This window comes from Macaca nemestrina, chromosome 1, assembly GCF_043159975.1.
Source record: "Macaca nemestrina isolate mMacNem1 chromosome 1, mMacNem.hap1, whole genome shotgun sequence".
In the NCBI taxonomy this organism is placed as follows: Eukaryota; Metazoa; Chordata; class Mammalia; order Primates; family Cercopithecidae; genus Macaca; species Macaca nemestrina.
In genome coordinates this window covers 190,105,001-190,121,746 of record NC_092125.1, presented here as the reverse complement: position 1 = coordinate 190,121,746, position 16,746 = coordinate 190,105,001, and the positions used below count along the sequence as shown (strand labels likewise).

The window sequence follows — 16,746 nt, the reverse complement described above, 5'->3', positions numbered from 1 at the left end:
GGATTACAGGCATGAGCCACCACACCTGACCTCCAAATGAGCTTTTAATGACATTTGTGTAAAGTAGGATGGAAGAGCGGGCGTGGTGGCTCACGCCTGTAATCCTGGCACGTTGGGAGTCCGAGGAGGGTAGATCATCTAAGCTCGGGAGTTCGATACCAGCCTGACCAACATAGAAAGGCTCCGTCTCTACTAAAAAATACAAAATAAGCTGGGCATGGTGCCACATGACTGTAATCCCAGCTACTCGGGAGGCTGAGGCAGGAGAATTGCTTGAACTGGGAGGGGGAGGTTGCGGTGAGCCGAGATTGCGCCATTGCACTCCTGCCTGGGCAGCAAGAGTGAAAATCCGTCTCAAAAGAAAAGGTAGGATGGAAGAGACAGGTTGGAGAGATGATGAAACCTCCTTTGATCTGAGGGGTCAAAAAGGGTTGCCTTGGGGAAGTGACACTTCCCCAAGGCCTGAAGGAAGAGTGGGAGCCAACTAGTAAATGAACAGGAGCAGGGAGCACACAGGCCTTGGGGAGAGTCTGCAGGCCTGAAGGCCCTCCAGCTGCAAGGCTCGTGGTTATGGTCACTGGGTAAGCAGCAGGCCAGTGTGGTTGCAGTAGCTGCCGGAGCTATGGCAGGGCCTTGGGGACACAGGGTAGGCAGGAGGGCTGACTCTGGCTGCTCTGTGAGAATGGACAGGGCAGCCTGCGAGGAAGCAGAGACCAGTTAGGAGGCTTTGAAGCGGTCCGGGGAAAAGATGGTGGCCCAGGTGAGATGGTGGTGGTGGATCTGAGAACTGTCAGGGATGCTGACTGGTCAGACTCGGTGATGGGTTATGAATAGGGGCCCAGAGAGGAGGGAAATGGAGGTGAATCTTGTTTCTGGTGTGTTAACCTGGGAGGCGGGTGGTGCTGGCGCAGGATGGAAAATGGGGCAGAGGCAGGTGTGAAGACTGCAGCTGGTCTCAGACACCCAAGTTCAAGATGCCATGTGCCATCCACATGGCAGAGTTCAGCATGCTGTGGGAATCCAGGGCTGGGCCGGAGCTGAAGGACCCTGAGAAGAAAGACTGCAGATGAGAGGAAATCAGGGGAGGGGAGCGACTTGGAGATTGGAAGGAGAGAAAGTTTCAAGAAGTAGACAAGATGCTGCTGAGTGGTCAGGAGTACCTGTTGGACCAAGCAACGTGGAGGAGTGGCCCTGGAGACGAAGCTTGGTGCATGGTAGGACGAAAGCTGGTGGGTGTTTCATGAGGACTGTGTGGGTGCTGAGGATGTGGAGGCAGCAAGCCCAGATGTTGCCAGAAAGTGTAGCTCTGAACGAGGGGACCATTATGGCTAGAGAGGGCTGTGGGGCTGAGGGTGGGATTTTTCTTTCTTTCTTTCTTTCTTTTTTTTTTTTTTTTTTTTTTTTTTGAGACAAAGTACAAAGTGTCGCTCCGTCTCCCAGGCTGGAGTACAATGGCACGATCTTGGCTCATTGCAACCTCCGTCCGCCTCCCGGATTCAGGTGATTCTCCTGCCTCAGCCTCCTGAGTAGCTGAGATTGTAGGTGTGCCCACCACCATGCCCAGCTAATTTTTGTATTTTTAGTAGAGACGGGGTTTCACCATGTTGATCGGCCTAGGAATATGAATTTCTGACCTCAGGTGATCCATCTGCCTTGGCCTCTCAAAGTGCTGGGATTACAGGCGTGAGCCACCGCACCCGGGCTGAGATTTTTCTTTTAAGATGGGAAAATCTCAAGCATATTTAAATGCTATTGGAAACAGTCAGTAGGAAAAAAAGAAACCATGGAAAAGGGATAACTGGTGGAGCCTCGGGAGGTGGAGAGAAGGGGCACAGCATTGGTGGTGGGAGAGCTTAGCCTTGGACAGGGTGGCTCAACTCTCCATTCTCATGGGTGGAAAGGAGAGAATCACTGCAGATGCAAGTAGAGTGGGGGGTTGTAGCAAGAGAGGGAGAGAGCTGCTGTGAAAGTCCAGTCTTCTCTGCGGAGTGGGAGACATAGTCATGTGCCAAGAGGAGGCAGGAAAAGGGAGCTGGAGGTCTGCGGAGCGTGGAGGAGGGGGACTGTGTTTTGTGTGAGGTGGCAGAGCGAGCCAGGCAGGAGGCAGAAATAGGTAGCATAAAGGGTCCTGGAGGATGAGGCCTCTGGGGACATGTGCATAGGACGCCAGCCTGCCCCAGTGCTGCTGTAGAGAAGGCGGGGGAGAGTTGGATTCATCTAGCGCTTGGCACAGGCCAGGAAGGAGCATGGAAAGATCAGGAGGTGAGGAACTGTGCGATATTGGTGAGAGTGTGGTAGGTGGTGGACTGTGGAAGCTGAACATGGAGGGTAGGAAGGACAAGGTTGACAGACAGGCATCCCGAGGAGCTGGCGAGCAGGCGCAGTGCCCGGGACCTGGAGTGACTGAGCAAGGACAAGGGGGTAGGGTCTGCGAGGGGATGTTAGAGCCCGTGATTCTGGAGGGAGGGCCATCCCCAGTACTGGCAGCCTCCAGGGCATAACCACAGCTGTGTAGGGGAGGAGAAAGTCCTGGAGATGAGGGGCTCTGGGGCAGTGGGTCAGGGGGCTGCCGAAGTCCTCATGGCAGGGGGTGGTGACAGAACTTGAAGAGGAAACCTGTGCATTTCAGCAGAGTCCTCGGTGGGCGTGGAGTCTGGACACATCACTGGACACAAGGAGACACATGTCTGCCTCCTAATTCCCAAGGAGGCTATTGAGTGAGGGCACCTCTGTTGGGTACTTTTTCTCCAAACCCCAGGGGCCATTGGCCTTCGTGTCCAGTCTCCAGTTGGTGATTACCTGTGGCACTGACAAAGAGACCATTTCCAGGCAGGTACAGGTGAAGGCTGCCTTATGCCAAAAGGGCCACTGCGGCCCCTCTTCCTCAGAAGGGCAGAACTGTGCGGCACAGTGGGCATGAAGCAGTTCTCCATATGTGACCTGTGTGTGTGGGTGGCGGTGGGATGGCCACGTGCTTGTGTGTATCTGATATCGTGTATGTGTTGTGTGAGGCAGCACATGTGTGGGAGAGACCCCGTGTGAGAGAACTCGAAGCTCTGTCAGAACTGGAAGTCATTGTGTGAGAGACTGTGTGTCAGATGCCGTGTGTGAGACACCAAGATGCTATGGGTGTGTGATACTCTGTGTATGTGTGAGTCTGTGTGAGAGACACTGATACTCCAAGTATATGTATGAGACACCCTGTGTGTGACTATGTGAGAGGCGTGTGTGAAGCACTGAGACTGTGAGGGACGCTGTGTGTGGAGAGGCACAGAGACTATGTGTGTGAGGCTGTGTGAGAGTCAGTGTGTGCGATACTGTGTGTGTATCACCGTGCGTGTGTGAGAGAGGGAGGGAGAGAGAGGGAGGCAGGTCAGAGGGAGTCAGGCGTCCTTGGCGAGAGTGGCAGCAGCCTGCCTGGAGGGACCCTGGGATGGCCATTTCAGCACCTGAGGGGTAGCCTGCCCGGGTGAGTCTCCAGTCCACTGTGACTCAGTCATTGTGCCTGTGATCCCCACCCTCCATCTGCTTGCTTCCCCCCCATTTGTCTTCCCCAGCCCCCTCCGCCCCTCCCCAGAAGGTGATGTGTGTGAGCACGGGCTCCACCACGGTCCGGGTAAGTTGGGTCCCGCCGCCTGCCGACAGCCGCAACGGCATTATCACCCAGTACTCCGTGGCCTACGAGGCGGTGGACGGCGAGGACCGCAGGCGGCATGTGGTGGATGGCATCAGCCGCGAGCACTCCAGCTGGGACCTGGTGGGCCTGGAGAAGTGGACGGAGTATCGGGTGTGGGTGCGGGCACACACAGATGTGGGCCCCGGCCCCGAGAGCAGCCCGGTGCTGGTGCGCACCGATGAGGACGGTAGGCAGTGCCACCGGGGTGGGAGGGGAGGAGTCCTGCCTCAGACACCACCCGCCAAGCACCCCAGGGCCTTCCTTTCCCTAACACAGGCCCAGGTCGACTCATCTTTCTGGTTCAGGCTTAATGGCCCAGAGTGGGGGGATGTCACTTATGGGATAACTTAGGCCCAAACCCTAGCCTTTGGGGCTGTCTCCAAAGGAGCTGAAGTCTTCACAGGCTAAGATGGGAGAAGCAGCCCCGTCTAAGATTTGAAAGGTCAAGATTGGGAAGACTGGTGTAAAAGATACTCAGAGTAGAATCAGCAAGACTCCGCGTTGGCCAGACATTGGTGTGATTTGAGGCCTAGGAAGAGTCAGGACAGGTTGTGCTGACTGAGGGTGGTCAAAGACCTGGTGTCCCACCTCTACCTGTTCCCCCATGTCGACCCTACCCACCAAGTGACAGGCCTGGGCCAAAGGGGTGAGCAGGGCCAGTCCTGGGCTCTTACCTGCGGCGGGCAGAGGGAGCCTTCTTTGTGCCTCACCAGGGACAGATGATCTAAGGAACCTATATCAGGGCCTTTCCTGGGGGAGTGGGGTGCTGAGGCAGGACCCTCGAGTTTGCTGTGCCCACCTGTGCCAGGGTCGATACCTCCAGGCCTGACTTCCTTCTCTACCTGACCCCCAGTGCCCAGCGGGCCTCCGCGGAAGGTGGAGGTGGAGCCACTGAACTCTACAGCTGTGCATGTCTACTGGAAGCTGCCTGTCCCCAGCAAGCAGCATGGCCAGATCCGCGGCTACCAGGTCACCTACGTGCGGCTGGAGAATGGCGAGCCCCGTGGACTCCCCATCATCCAAGACGTCATGCTAGCCGAGGCCCAGGTGCAGCATTGGGTGGGGGTGGGGTGGCAGGGTGAGCACAGACCAGCATGCACAAGCTCCCATTTGGGGCCCAGATACCCTCTTCCCCTGCTTGCCCTCAGCAGTGCTGTGACTGCCTTTCCTTGGTTGTGAGACCCGAGATGCTTTGCAGCATCAGGGATTAGGCTGGGGTTTTTTTGGTGCGTGTGTGTGTGTGTGTGTGTGTGTGTGTGTGTGTGTGTGTGTGTGTGTGTGTGTGATGGAGCTTCGCTCTTGTCAACTCTGGAGTGCTTCCTGGGTTCAAGCAATTTTCCTTCCTCAGCCTCCTGCGTAGCTGGGATTACAGGCACCTGCCACCACGCCCGGCTAATTTTTGTACTTTTAGTAGATACAGGGTTTCACCATGTTGGCCAGGCTGGTCTCGAACTCCTGACCTCAAGTGATCCGTCTGCCTCAGTCTCCCAAAGTGCTGAGATTACAGATGTGAGCCACCCTGCCCCACCAGGCTGGGATTTTGAGATGCGCCTTCTCCCTAAACAGTGCTGGGCTGGCATCCACTCCTCCCACACAAAGGGTAGAGAGAGTGCTCCGGGGCTGTCTTACCCCACTGGCGGCCACAGGTCTGTGGCTGCTGCCGAGCTCTGTGAGTAGCCAAGCACGGTGTTGCCCTGCTCCTGGCCCCACAGGGAATGGTTCAGCCCCTGATGTTCACCCTCAAGGGCTAGGCCTGCTGGCCAGCCTCACACCTTCCTCTGTGTGCGTCTGTCTTCCTGGGAGGATGGTCCTGCTCTGGAGCTTGGGGTGAGCTCCCTGGGGTATTCTGAACACTGGTTGCTATTCAGATGAAGAACTTGGAATGCTAGGAGGTTATGAGAGTGGTACGGAATTATTCAGCAAGTAGGTGGCTACACTTGGATAAGAAGCCATGTCTGTGGACCCCTAGGAAAGGGCTGCAGTTGCTATCATGAGCCCCCTCCCAAAAGACCCTGCTGGAGAGTCACAGCACCTGGTGTGGTGCTCTCAAGGTCTCCCCATCCAGGAGCAGGGCCTGGGAGGGACCCACACACCCATCCCCGTCCAGCCTCTTACCCCTGCCTGGGCAGAGAGCAGGGGTGCGTGTACCACTCGATGCTGTACACGCTGTGCAGAGGGGTGGGGTCACCCACACAGACAGGAGGCTCACCCCTCCAGCTGGGTTCAGCCATCTGAAGCAAAATTCTTTCTGCCCAAAGGGTGCTCTCTTCCGCCTCTTAGCCTGCCCAGTGCTAAGGCATCCGGGTGGAGGAGGCGGGCATGTGCACCCACCTGCATTCCTGGGGCAGGCTGAGGGCTCCTCGTGGAGCCTCAGTGAACACACCTACCCAGAAACATCCCAGGAATGGGCTTCCCCCTCCTCTGTGAGGGGCCAGTGGAGTTCCAGAGAAGCCACTTCAAGTACCCCCTTCTGGTCCCAAGAGGTTCAGAAGGGAACTGGACCAGAGGCTCAGGGACACTGAGACTATAAAAGCCTCAGACATCCCATCGTGGGAGGTAACCCAAGTCTGGGCTCCCGGAGGACCCTGAAGAAGAAGGCCTGCCCCGTAGCCCTCTCGGGACTGGGTCATTCTGTTCCTCGCCAGTGGGAGAGCAGATGGGGCCTGGTCCTGAGCCTGGCCACAGGGCCCAGCTGTCCCTGCGCTTCCATCAAGGGCACCACATTCTGTCCTTCACCCAACAGCACCATCTGCTCAGCTCAGGGTCCCCATCAGGCCTGAAAGAACTATGTGGTGCGTGTTCCCACCCCCACCCCGGAAGTGTGGAGCCAGACCCGTCTCCCTTTATGTCTGATACCATCTCCCTGCTTCCCTTTTTCCCCTCTCATGGCCTTCATTTCTCTGTTTTTCTTGGAGTCTCTGTTTTTTGTCTTGCTCATTCTCTTCTCTCTTCTCCTTTCTTCCCTCCTCCCCCTGCCTTTCCTCTGACTCCTTCCCTTCATCTCTGCTTGATTTCATCCTCTGCCTTTCCCTTCTTTCTTTCTCTTCTTTCTTGCTCTGCCTCTAGCGTTGGGACAGCCCCAATCTCCCCCCAGGCAAGGAGATTGGAATTGAGGTGGGCCCAGCCACACCCTATAAAGTGGCCATGCACTAAGGACCTGTCCAGAGCCTCATCTCATATTCTGTTCCATGCTTCTTGCAAGGATTTTCCAACAGAGTGTCCCAGGACAGGAGGAACTTAGGCCACTTGGCATGGAGGCCAGTGGACAGAGGCCAGACCGGCACTGTGGGGGTGCTTGGGCTGGAGGACCTAACCCTCCGGCTTGGAGACGTCCTGGACCATCTCCCTGTGATGTTTCATGGGGCCTCGGAATGGAGACCTCACAGTCCCTCCACCTGTCCATCTAGAATATCTACATGCACCAAAGGCCCACAACACTGCCAGCCTCGAAACATTCCTTCCTACCTTGATTCTCAGACACCCTGAGGAAGGTACAGGTATAGGTGGTTTCCGGTGCCTGTGGGCTACAGCCCAGGCTCTGAGCTTGTCACTTGCAGCCTTCATAGTCTTGCTGACTGGCTTGCCCTTGGGCTCACCCTAGCCACGTGCCCTGTTCACCCCCAGCTCTTACTGTTGTGGGATGCTTCTCATGCCTGGGGTGATTGTATAATGTATGATTACATCTGGGATGCCTTGAGGGGTGGAACGAGACACTGAATAGTCATTCCATGGCAACAAGCACAGGCCAGGACTGTCCAAGGCAAACCAGGGCATACGGGCACCCCATTCGCCCCTCAGTGTCTTCCTTCCCCTCAGCCTGAGCTGTTGAACCCACCCTCCTTGTCTGACAGCCTCTGCCTCCCAGCAAGCCCAAAATTGTCAAAGCATCTGTAGCTGCTTTGTGTTCTTAGGCCCCTCTGTCAGCAGGTCCTCTCCCTGTAGGCTGCCTGCCCTCGTAGTCTCTCTACCCTCCTCAGCCCAGCCCTGGCGCACACAGTTGGTGCTCAGTGAGGCAGGTATTCAAATCTTTGAACTGGGAGTTGTCCTGGGGTGCTACCCCCATGGGTACTTCGAGGCCCAAAAGCCCTCCCTCTGTCCTCCCTGGGCCAGGTCCCTTCCAGACCAAGGGCCTCTCCAGGTCAGAGTCCTTCACCATCCTGTCTCCCTTTCTCTCCCTCTCCCGCGGTCAGTGGCGGCCAGAGGAGTCCGAGGACTATGTAAGTAACAGGTGTGCGAACGCGGACAAGACATGGGTCAAGCTGGGCTCGTGGGACACTCCCCCTCTCCCTCCTTTCCTACCAGCCTGCGCTGCCAAGATCCACGGGGCTCCAGCCACATCCGGAGAAAACTGATGTTCAGACACGAGCACTGAGCTGAGCAGCAATTGGCATTTCCTCTAATCCTTACTACTTGCCTGTCGAGCAGCAATTTGAGGCCAGTGTTCATGATCGACCAGGGCCCGGCCCCTGCTCGGGCCAGACAGGGATGGAGTTAAATCCGATCCTGATCGTTAGGCCTTATTGATCCCTGAGTGAAAAATCACCTGCTTTAGGGCCCAGGCTGGGAGGGCAGTCTGGAGAGTCGGGTTCTGGCATTGGTGCATTCTGGAGCCCCAGCCCTGGGAGACCCTCCAGCTGAGGCAGACGGGGCCCATGAGGGGGTGGTGGCAGCTGCAGGGGCCCCACTCAAGGCCAGAGCTGGAGGGATACCAGGGTTGGTGACGGCTCTGTTCCCACTGCACGTTGGTCCCTGCCCTGCTTCCCACTCTTCTGTGTGGTGTGGCTTGACCTCCCATGGTGTTTCTCCGCATGTCCAGAGATGATACCTTTGCTGCAGATGGGTATATGGGCAGGGTCTGCCAAGGTGGGAGGACATTGCCCTGGCTGCTATCTCAGGCATCACTGGGAACAGACGTGGAAACCAGTTCCCCAGGTGTGGAGGTTTTCTTATTCTCCTGGCCCCTCCCCCGCCTTTCTCAAGAGGTATCGCAGGGTATAGACATTCTCAGAGTTAGTGGCCTATATGGAGGCAGCAGAGTCCTGACTGGGTCCTATAGGATGGCACCTTAACCCCCCCCACCACCTTGCTCTGTGTGTGCATGCATGCACTGGTGTCCACACGCGACCTTATGCCTGCTTACACAGGAGCTGTAGGCTGTGTGCGTGTGGGTGTCAGGAGCCATGCAAGGTGCTGGGTGTGTGCGAGGCTATGCCCTGTTTACATCCTCAGTCTACGTTCACAGCACAATGGAGTGAGGGAAACAGTCTGGCCCTTTGTTCTTGTCTGAAAGCAATGATGAGCTGTCTGCCCCAGGCGGGCGGCTTCTGGGATGGGCGGGATCCTCCCAGGCCTGCATCCTACCTACCTGCTTCCCCTCCAGCAGAGGCCACCATTGTACAGCCCCACCTTCCACAACCCGTGGCCTTGTGTGCCCAGGGGCTTCCCTCAGGCTAGGGTCCTGAGGTCCCTGACAAGGTCTGGCCTCTCCCTGCATTCTTGTGATGGGAACAGACCCCTCCTCCTCCCTCAGGAAACCACTATCAGCGGCCTGACCCCAGAGACCACCTACTCCATTACTGTCGCTGCCTATACCACCAAGGGGGATGGTGCCCGCAGCAAGCCCAAAATTGTTACTACAACGGGCGCAGGTGAGTGAGGGGTCAGGACAGACCTGAGGGTGGGGCAGCGGGAGGGCAGCGCCAGAGCCCACCCTGTGGTCCTTCAGTCCCAGGCCGGCCCACTGTGATGGTCAGCACCACGGCCATGAACACTGCGCTGCTCCAGTGGCACCCACCCAAGGAGCTGCCTGGTGAGCTGCTGGGCTACCGGCTGCAGTACTGCCGGGCTGACGAGGCGCGGCCCAACACTATCGATTTCGGCAAGGATGACCAGCACTTCACAGTCACCGGCCTGCACAAGGGGACCACCTACATCTTCCGACTTGCTGCCAGGAACCGGGCTGGCCTGGGTGAGGAGTTCCAGAAGGAGATCAGGACCCCCGAGGACCTACCCAGCGGCTTTCCCCAAAACCTGCGTGTGACAGGACTGACCACATCTACCACAGAACTGGCCTGGGACCCGCCAGTGCTGGCAGAGAGGAATGGGCGCATCGTCAGCTACACCGTGGTGTTCCGAGACATCAACAGCCAGCAGGAACTGCAGAACGTCACGACAGACACCCACTTTACCCTTTCTGGCCTCAAGCCAGACACCACTTATGACATCAAGGTCCGCGCATGGACCAGCAAAGGCTCTGGCCCACTCAGCCCCAGCATCCAGTCCCGGACCATGCCGGTGGAGCAAGGTGTGTGCTGTGGACATGGCAGCCTTTCCCAAGCATGGCTGCATCTGGGGGTCTCTGCTCTCCTTGAGCCACTGACCTCTGGCGACTGTGATCCACCAGCCTCTGGTGTGTGACCTCCAATCTCTCATGACCGTGACCACTAACCTCTAGTGAATGGGCACCACATTGTTGGTGCCTGATCTCTGCTGTCTTTGACCTACTGACCTCTGCTATGTGACCTTCTGATCTCTCATGACCTTGACCCACTGATCTCTTTTGACTGTGTCACTGTTCTTGGGTGTGCAACCTCCTGACCTTTGTTGTGTGACACTAATCTCTTGGGGCCATGACCCTCCGACCTCTAGTGAACATGCTCTACCACGCTCTGGTGTGTGGCCACGTGGTTCTCATGACCGAAACCCACTGACCTCTGATCACTCTGGCCTGGTGTCCATCGGCTCAAGTTTTTACACTCGTGTTTCTGGAGATCCTGACCCTGGTTGCCGTGGCATCCCCCACCCTGTTTGGTGCTCGCTGTGGAAGAGCTTGGGCTGGGAGTTCAACTGTGCCGTTTGAAGCTGGCTGGGAGTGGGGCGCTTGGTACTCTGCAGCCATCCTTCAACCCCCCATTCCCCAACCAGTATCTCATCCTGGCCATTCACCTTCCACCCTTCCAGCGCATTCACCCCACCTCATACCCAGTGGAGCTGACTCTCTCCCTATGTCTCTGCAGTGTTTGCCAAGAACTTCCGGGTGGCGGCTGCAATGAAGACATCTGTGCTGCTCAGCTGGGAGGTCCCCGACTCCTATAAGTCAGCTGTGCCCTTTAAGGTGAGTAAGGGCCACAGCCAGCTGAGCCTGGCACACACACAGGCCTGCTGGGTGCTGTCTTTCCAGTCCTAACCCATGTGCATCTGGCTATGGAGCAGGACTGTGGTTGTGTATCTGTGCACTGTGCCTTGCAGCCCGTGGTAGGGAACCTCACCCAAAGGCATTGCCCCTCCCATCCCCCACAGATTCTGTACAATGGGCAGAGTGTGGAGGTGGACGGGCACTCAATGCGAAAGCTGATCGCTGACCTGCAGCCCAACACGGAGTACTCGTTTGTGCTGATGAACCGTGGCAGCAGCGCAGGGGGGCTGCAGCACCTGGTGTCCATCCGCACGGCCCCCGACCTCCTGCCACACAAGCCGCTGCCCGCCTCTGCCTACATAGAGGACGGCCGTTTTGCCCTCTCCATGCCCCATGTGCAGGACCCCTCGCTTGTCAGGTATGCACACAAGGTGTTGGGGGAGGTAGGGCAGGGCTGGAGGTGACCGGCAGTGACAGTCGTGATTCCTGCCCTGCCCACCCAGGTGGTTCTACATCGTGGTGGTACCCATTGACCGTGTGGGTGGGAGCATGCTGGCGCCAAGATGGAGCACACCCGAGGAACTGGAGCTGGACGAGGTACCTGGGGAGGGGATGGGGACACTGACAGCCCCATTGCAGTGGTCGACTGTGTTCTTCCTGCCCTGAGCACTGTCCCAGTGACTCTCAGATTCACTTCCCAAATTGAAATCTCTCTCCTGGCTGGCAGCCTGCCCCTCTCTGGAGAGAGGGACTTTGAGGAAACTGTCTGGGAATATTCACAGAACTCCCAGAGGGCTTATGAAGAATCCCTGGGGTGGGGCGTCGTGGAGATGCCTCTGCAGGTCTAGAGAATGGCAAGCCCTGTAGACACTGCAGAGCCTCGCCGATCTAGAAGCCATGGAGGGCTCAGTGAGCCCCAGAGCCAGGAGTCCCTGAAATTTTGAAACCCTTTAGTCCTTTCTCAGCTAGTGTGGAAACAGCCTGGTTAGGGTGGGGCAGCTTACCCACAGGGCTTCTTCTCATGGGCTGGTGGGGAGGAGTGGCTTCGTGGTATCCATTACTCTGTAGGGGCAGTGGGTTGGGCAGGTGTGGACCCTTACACGGCAGGTGAGCATTGATCTCAGCCCAGGGAGCTGACATCCCAGGCCGGCCAGCATGCTCCAAGGCCCCGCGTGACCCCTGTGCTCTGCTCTGCCAGCTTCTGGAAGCCATCGAGCAGGGCGGAGAGGAGCAGCGGCGGCGGCGGCGGCAGGCAGAGCGTCTGAAGCCATATGTGGCTGCTCAACTGGATGTGCTCCCCAAGACCTTCACCTTGGGGGACAAGAAGAACTACCGGGGCTTCTACAACCGGCCCCTGTCTCCGGACCTGAGCTACCAATGCTTTGTGCTTGCCTCCTTGAAGGAACCCATGGACCAGGTCTGCCTGAGCTGGCTTGGCTCTCAGCACCCTGATCCCCCTGGCCTGGCCTGAGACTAGGCCAGTCTCAAACACCACAAGACCCCAGGTCTTTATCAGTCTGGGGGCTACAAGATCCCTGGCCTGGGGCAGCACTAAAGACCCAAGACCTGTCCCAGGGATCCTGGGACGCGGCCCTGGGACCCAGAGGCCAGACCTAATGTGGCTCCAGGGACCCAGTCCTGCCAGGTCCACCTTGTAGGATCTGGGAGACCAGGCCCAGTGTAACCCAGACCCAGAGCCCTTTCTCCAGGATTGATAGGCAGAGGGTTGGGGGGTCTCACACTGAGCTCACAGCCTACTGTTCTCCACCGGGCCACAGAAGCGCTATGCATCCAGCCCCTACTCGGATGAGATCGTGGTCCAGGTGACACCAGCCCAGCAGCAGGAGGAGCCGGAGATGCTGTGGGTGACAGGTCCCGTGCTGGCAGTCATCCTCATCATCCTCATTGTCATCGCCATCCTCCTGTTCAAAAGGTAAGCACTGCCCTCAGAGCTCCGGGAATGGCCACCTGCCCCTCGCCTTTCAGGCCCTCTCTGGGCGTTGTGCCTGTGGAGAATGTGCAGCCTTGCATCCTGGACCCTGGGCCTCAGGCTCAGCAGGAAGGCAGGAAGGCTAGGAGCAGTGTGTGTGCCTACCTGCATCTGCAGGCCTGCATCTATTAGGTGAGGGAGCCTCTGTGGCAGCCTGGGCGTGACGAGCTAAAGCCTCAGAAGGTTGTCCCATGTGCATCCCTGGCGTGTCTGTCTGTCTGTGTTTCTGTGGATAAGAGTGTGTCCGTCTCCTCTTCAGTTTTAAGACACTGCCGTCTCCTGAGCTCCTACCTCGAGTCCTTTCCTTCTGCCAGCATTCCTGGATGATTCCCCAGCCCCGCTCTCCTGCTTAGGCCGAGAGAGGTCAATCATGGATGCTCATTAACAGACGTGACTGATGGCCTGCTGTGCCCGTGCCATCTGCAGCCGCCTCAGCCTCAGTGTATCTTTCCCACTCAGTTCTATCAGAAGCGGCAACTACCTGCCCTAGGAGTCTCCCTTCCTATCCGTGCACCTTCCAGCCTGAAAGGGATTTCCAGAGATTTAACTTTGTCACTCTCAGTTTGAAACCTTTTGGTGGCTCCCCACATAAAGCCCAGCCTCTTTAGCCTGACAGCCAAACACCTGGCTAATCTGACCCCACCACACTCCTGACACTGTGACACTGAACTCATTCAGTGCTCAGGCCCACACAGGGTGTGCCCTCTGCGGATCTCCCTCCCCCTGCCCACCTGGCAACAGCAACCTCATCATTCAGGACTCAAGTCCATGCTCTGCTGCCTACAAGACCTTGCCTGGCCCCAACCCCTTCCTTGCACAGCCCCACATCTGTCCCCTGTGATGCTCCACTGCAAATGCAGCTGGTCCTGTGTGCCAAGCCTTCAGCCCCCAGCACTGGGCTGAGCCCACAGGCATGTCAGTGAGCACCTGGCACATGAAGATACGCTAGTCTGTGTGTCTGAGCACATCTCTGCACCATGCAGGAGTGCCTATATCCTGTGCCCCTACCCTGGATCCACTGCTCTGTCCTAAAGAGTCCGCTCCTTCCTCCCAGGGCGGATGGACCTGTGGGCGGGTCCCTGAGGAGTGTCCCACAAACGCACTAATCCTTCCCACTTCCACCTGCATTTTGGGTCTGTCCAGAGAGGTGGACCCCCTCCCTGTGAATGTCACGTGGGTGCCATATAAGGGGCCTGCAGGGTCCCCATGTCATTAGAGGGCTGAGTGCTTGGTGGAAACTGTGACCGTTCCTTTCTTCTGTCCTTGCTTGTCTTTCGGGACCTAGTAAACAAGAAAGGTAGGAGTTGTTCCTTCTCTCTTCACACACCTCGCCCTCTACTTCTAATCCTTGTGCACATCTTGGGCCAGCAGGGAGGGATGACGCTTTGACCGGAAGTCCCCTGGCCTATGGCTTTAAGCAGCAAACTGTCCAGTCAGCTCAGCAGGCTCCCCGGTTCAGGACTGAGTCCTCATTGGTGTGAGGAGGCAGGTTCTGTCTCACTCTTGCCGGTTCAACTCTGTAGAGGTTGCTCCTTCTTTGGGGCACATGCATAATACAGACTTCACTGCTTTCCCGGAGCGCACAGAGCTCTCCAGAACTGTCACCCGGCTCCCGGTTCTCTGAGAAGTTGCCAAAGTGCTGCAAGAGACAGTCTCGCATATGTGCAAAGAGCACTCACTGTGCGGAGAGGCGTGTCCTGGTACACACCCGAGCACACTCACTCAAATTCTTCTTCCCCAAGCACACGCGTCTGCAGACCACAAGTAGCCTCTGGCTATTTGTTGGCAGCTGAACCCTATGGTCTGTCTCTGACCTGTCCTTACAGACGGGAAAACTGAGGCCAGTGAGAGAGGACTCTGCCCAGCTAGGGTGACGCCTTCCCTGTCCCTCCCCTGCTGCCCTGGGCATTTACCCTGATACTCTGAGGGCCAGAAAGCTGGGGCCCTGTCCCATGTGCTGTTTGTGTATTTTATGTGTCATTTGCATGTTTATTCCTGGTGGTTCCTGCTACTCAGCTGGGTGGCCTTGGGGATAGCAGCCACTGTCCTGCAGTGACCTACCTTCTATCCAAAGGAGCTGCCCTCCCCTGCGACCCCTTCCTCCCTGCTGCACTGCCCCTCTGCTCGTGCCACACTCGTGCTGTCCCTACCCCTTCCCTGCCCTGTGTTCTCTCATGTCAAGGCTGCTCTGGCCCTGGCTCCTGTGCACTCAGAGATCCTGGGAAGAGGTGGGGCAGTAGGAGGACAGAGCCGTGGACATGGTGGCGGGGGGCTCCTTGGCAGCCAGCCATGCCATGTGTCACTGTCTTAGCCTGGACTTCAGGTTCTCATCAGCCTCCCTTCTGTCTCTAGGAAAAGGACCCACTCCCCATCCTCTAAGGATGAGCAATCGATCGGACTGAAGGACTCTTTGCTGGCCCACTCCTCTGACCCTGTGGAGATGCGGAGGCTCAACTACCAGACCCCAGGTAGGGCACTCCCATGGCCTGTGTGCCCCCAGCCCAGACCTAGCAGGCCTGTGGCTCCGTTCTGCAAGTCTCAGGGTCTCCACTGAAGTTCTTAGGCCACATGCACTTGTTCCTGCTCCTTTTCTTCCTTTCTGCCGTTCTCCCTGCGCTCATCCATTTTGGTTGGAATGACTGAGAAGCCCCCATATCCTGCAGCTGGACAGGTGCCGCAGGCCAGGACCCTCTCAGGTGCAAAAGCCATTTAGCCCCTGCCTTATCTTCAGTCAAGGCCTCTGGATATGGGCTAAGGACCTCCCAGAGCCCACATCTCTGCTGCAGGGTGGCCAGTGTCTGGCCGGCACTCTGGCCCCTCCACAGGAAAGATGGACGTGTTAGCAGTGGGAGATACCTCACCAGACACTCGTGGGGAGATGAAGTGCATGCACCTGAGCCTTCCTGGAGGCCGACCCCAGGTTTACCATACCACATATCTGCCCCTTCTCGTAGCCACTCTCATGGGGCTGTGCAGCTCTTCCTTCTACCTGAAATGTCGCTCCTCCCAACACCCAGCAGATGCAGCTCATACCTCTCTTCCTTCCCACACCCCCACAGGGTTAGGTGTCTCTCCTCGGCTCCAGGAACTTCCTTCCTTCTTCCTTTGGACGCCTCTCACAGTGAGGTGGGATTGCCTCAGTGACAGTCTCTGAGCTCTGTGGTGCCAGGAACTGTGTCTTGTCATCCCCCATCCGTTGTATTCAGCACACGATGGGTTCTTGTTAAATGCCTGTGAAATGAACACACAGACAAATGAAGGAACGAGTGAACTAATGCATACACACAGGGTTTGTTATGTATGAGCTGGTTATTACTGCATATCAAATTACCCCAAAACTTAGTGGCTTAAAACAACAATAATTATGTATTATCTGTCACGGTTTATGTGAGGCAGGAATTCAGACAGGGGCACAGCAGGAACAGCTTGTCCTTATTCCAGAAAGTCTGGGCCCTCAGTCGGAAGACTTGAAGGCTGGGAGCTAGAGTCATTTAAAGCAGGGGTTGGCAGACTATGGCCCATGGCCACGTACAGCCCACCACTTGTTTTTATAAATAAATTTTTACTGGCCGGGCGCGGTGGCTCATGCCTATAATCCCAGCACTTTGGGAGGCTGAGCCGGCTGGATCACCTGACATCAGGAGTTCGAGACCAGCTAGTGAAACCCCATCTCTACTAAAAATACAAAAATTAGCCGGGCGTGGTGGCGCCTGTCGTCCCAGCTACTCGGGAGGCTGAGGCAGGAGAATCGCTTGAACCCAGGAGGTGGAAGTTGCGTGAGCCAAGATCTCTCCATCGCACTCCAGCCTGGGCGACAAGAGCAAAACCCAGTCTCAAAAACAGCAAACAGGCCGGGCGCGGTGGCTCAAGCCTGTAATCCCAGCACTTTGGGAGGCCGAGGCGGGCGGATCACAAGGTCAGGAGATCGAGACCATCCTGGCTAAC

At 57.1% G+C, this 16,746-nt stretch overlaps 1 protein-coding gene across 18 annotated transcripts in view; it reads left to right on the top strand.

Annotated features, from left to right (window-relative positions):
- The window catches only part of LOC105494887 (protein tyrosine phosphatase receptor type F), a 93,423-nt gene that overhangs the window by 63,832 nt on the left and 12,845 nt on the right, over positions 1–16,746 (top strand). For 7 of the 18 annotated variants that reach the window (XM_011763845.3, XM_071094503.1, XM_071094496.1 and 4 more), the window contains 11 exons: positions 3,558–3,863; positions 4,530–4,723; positions 7,867–7,893; positions 9,207–9,324; positions 9,402–9,980; positions 10,693–10,790; positions 10,976–11,229; positions 11,315–11,408; positions 12,010–12,228; positions 12,590–12,744; positions 15,154–15,269. In XM_011763845.3, the coding sequence (XP_011762147.2) occupies positions 3,558–3,863; positions 4,530–4,723; positions 7,867–7,893; positions 9,207–9,324; positions 9,402–9,980; positions 10,693–10,790; positions 10,976–11,229; positions 11,315–11,408; positions 12,010–12,228; positions 12,590–12,744; positions 15,154–15,269 (2,160 nt within the window). The remainder of the gene's footprint in view (positions 1–3,557; positions 3,864–4,529; positions 4,724–7,866; positions 7,894–9,206; positions 9,325–9,401; positions 9,981–10,692; positions 10,791–10,975; positions 11,230–11,314; positions 11,409–12,009; positions 12,229–12,589; positions 12,745–15,153; positions 15,270–16,746) is intronic. The other 11 variants (XM_011763848.3, XM_011763844.2, XM_071094501.1 and 8 more) reach the window with 6 other exon arrangements.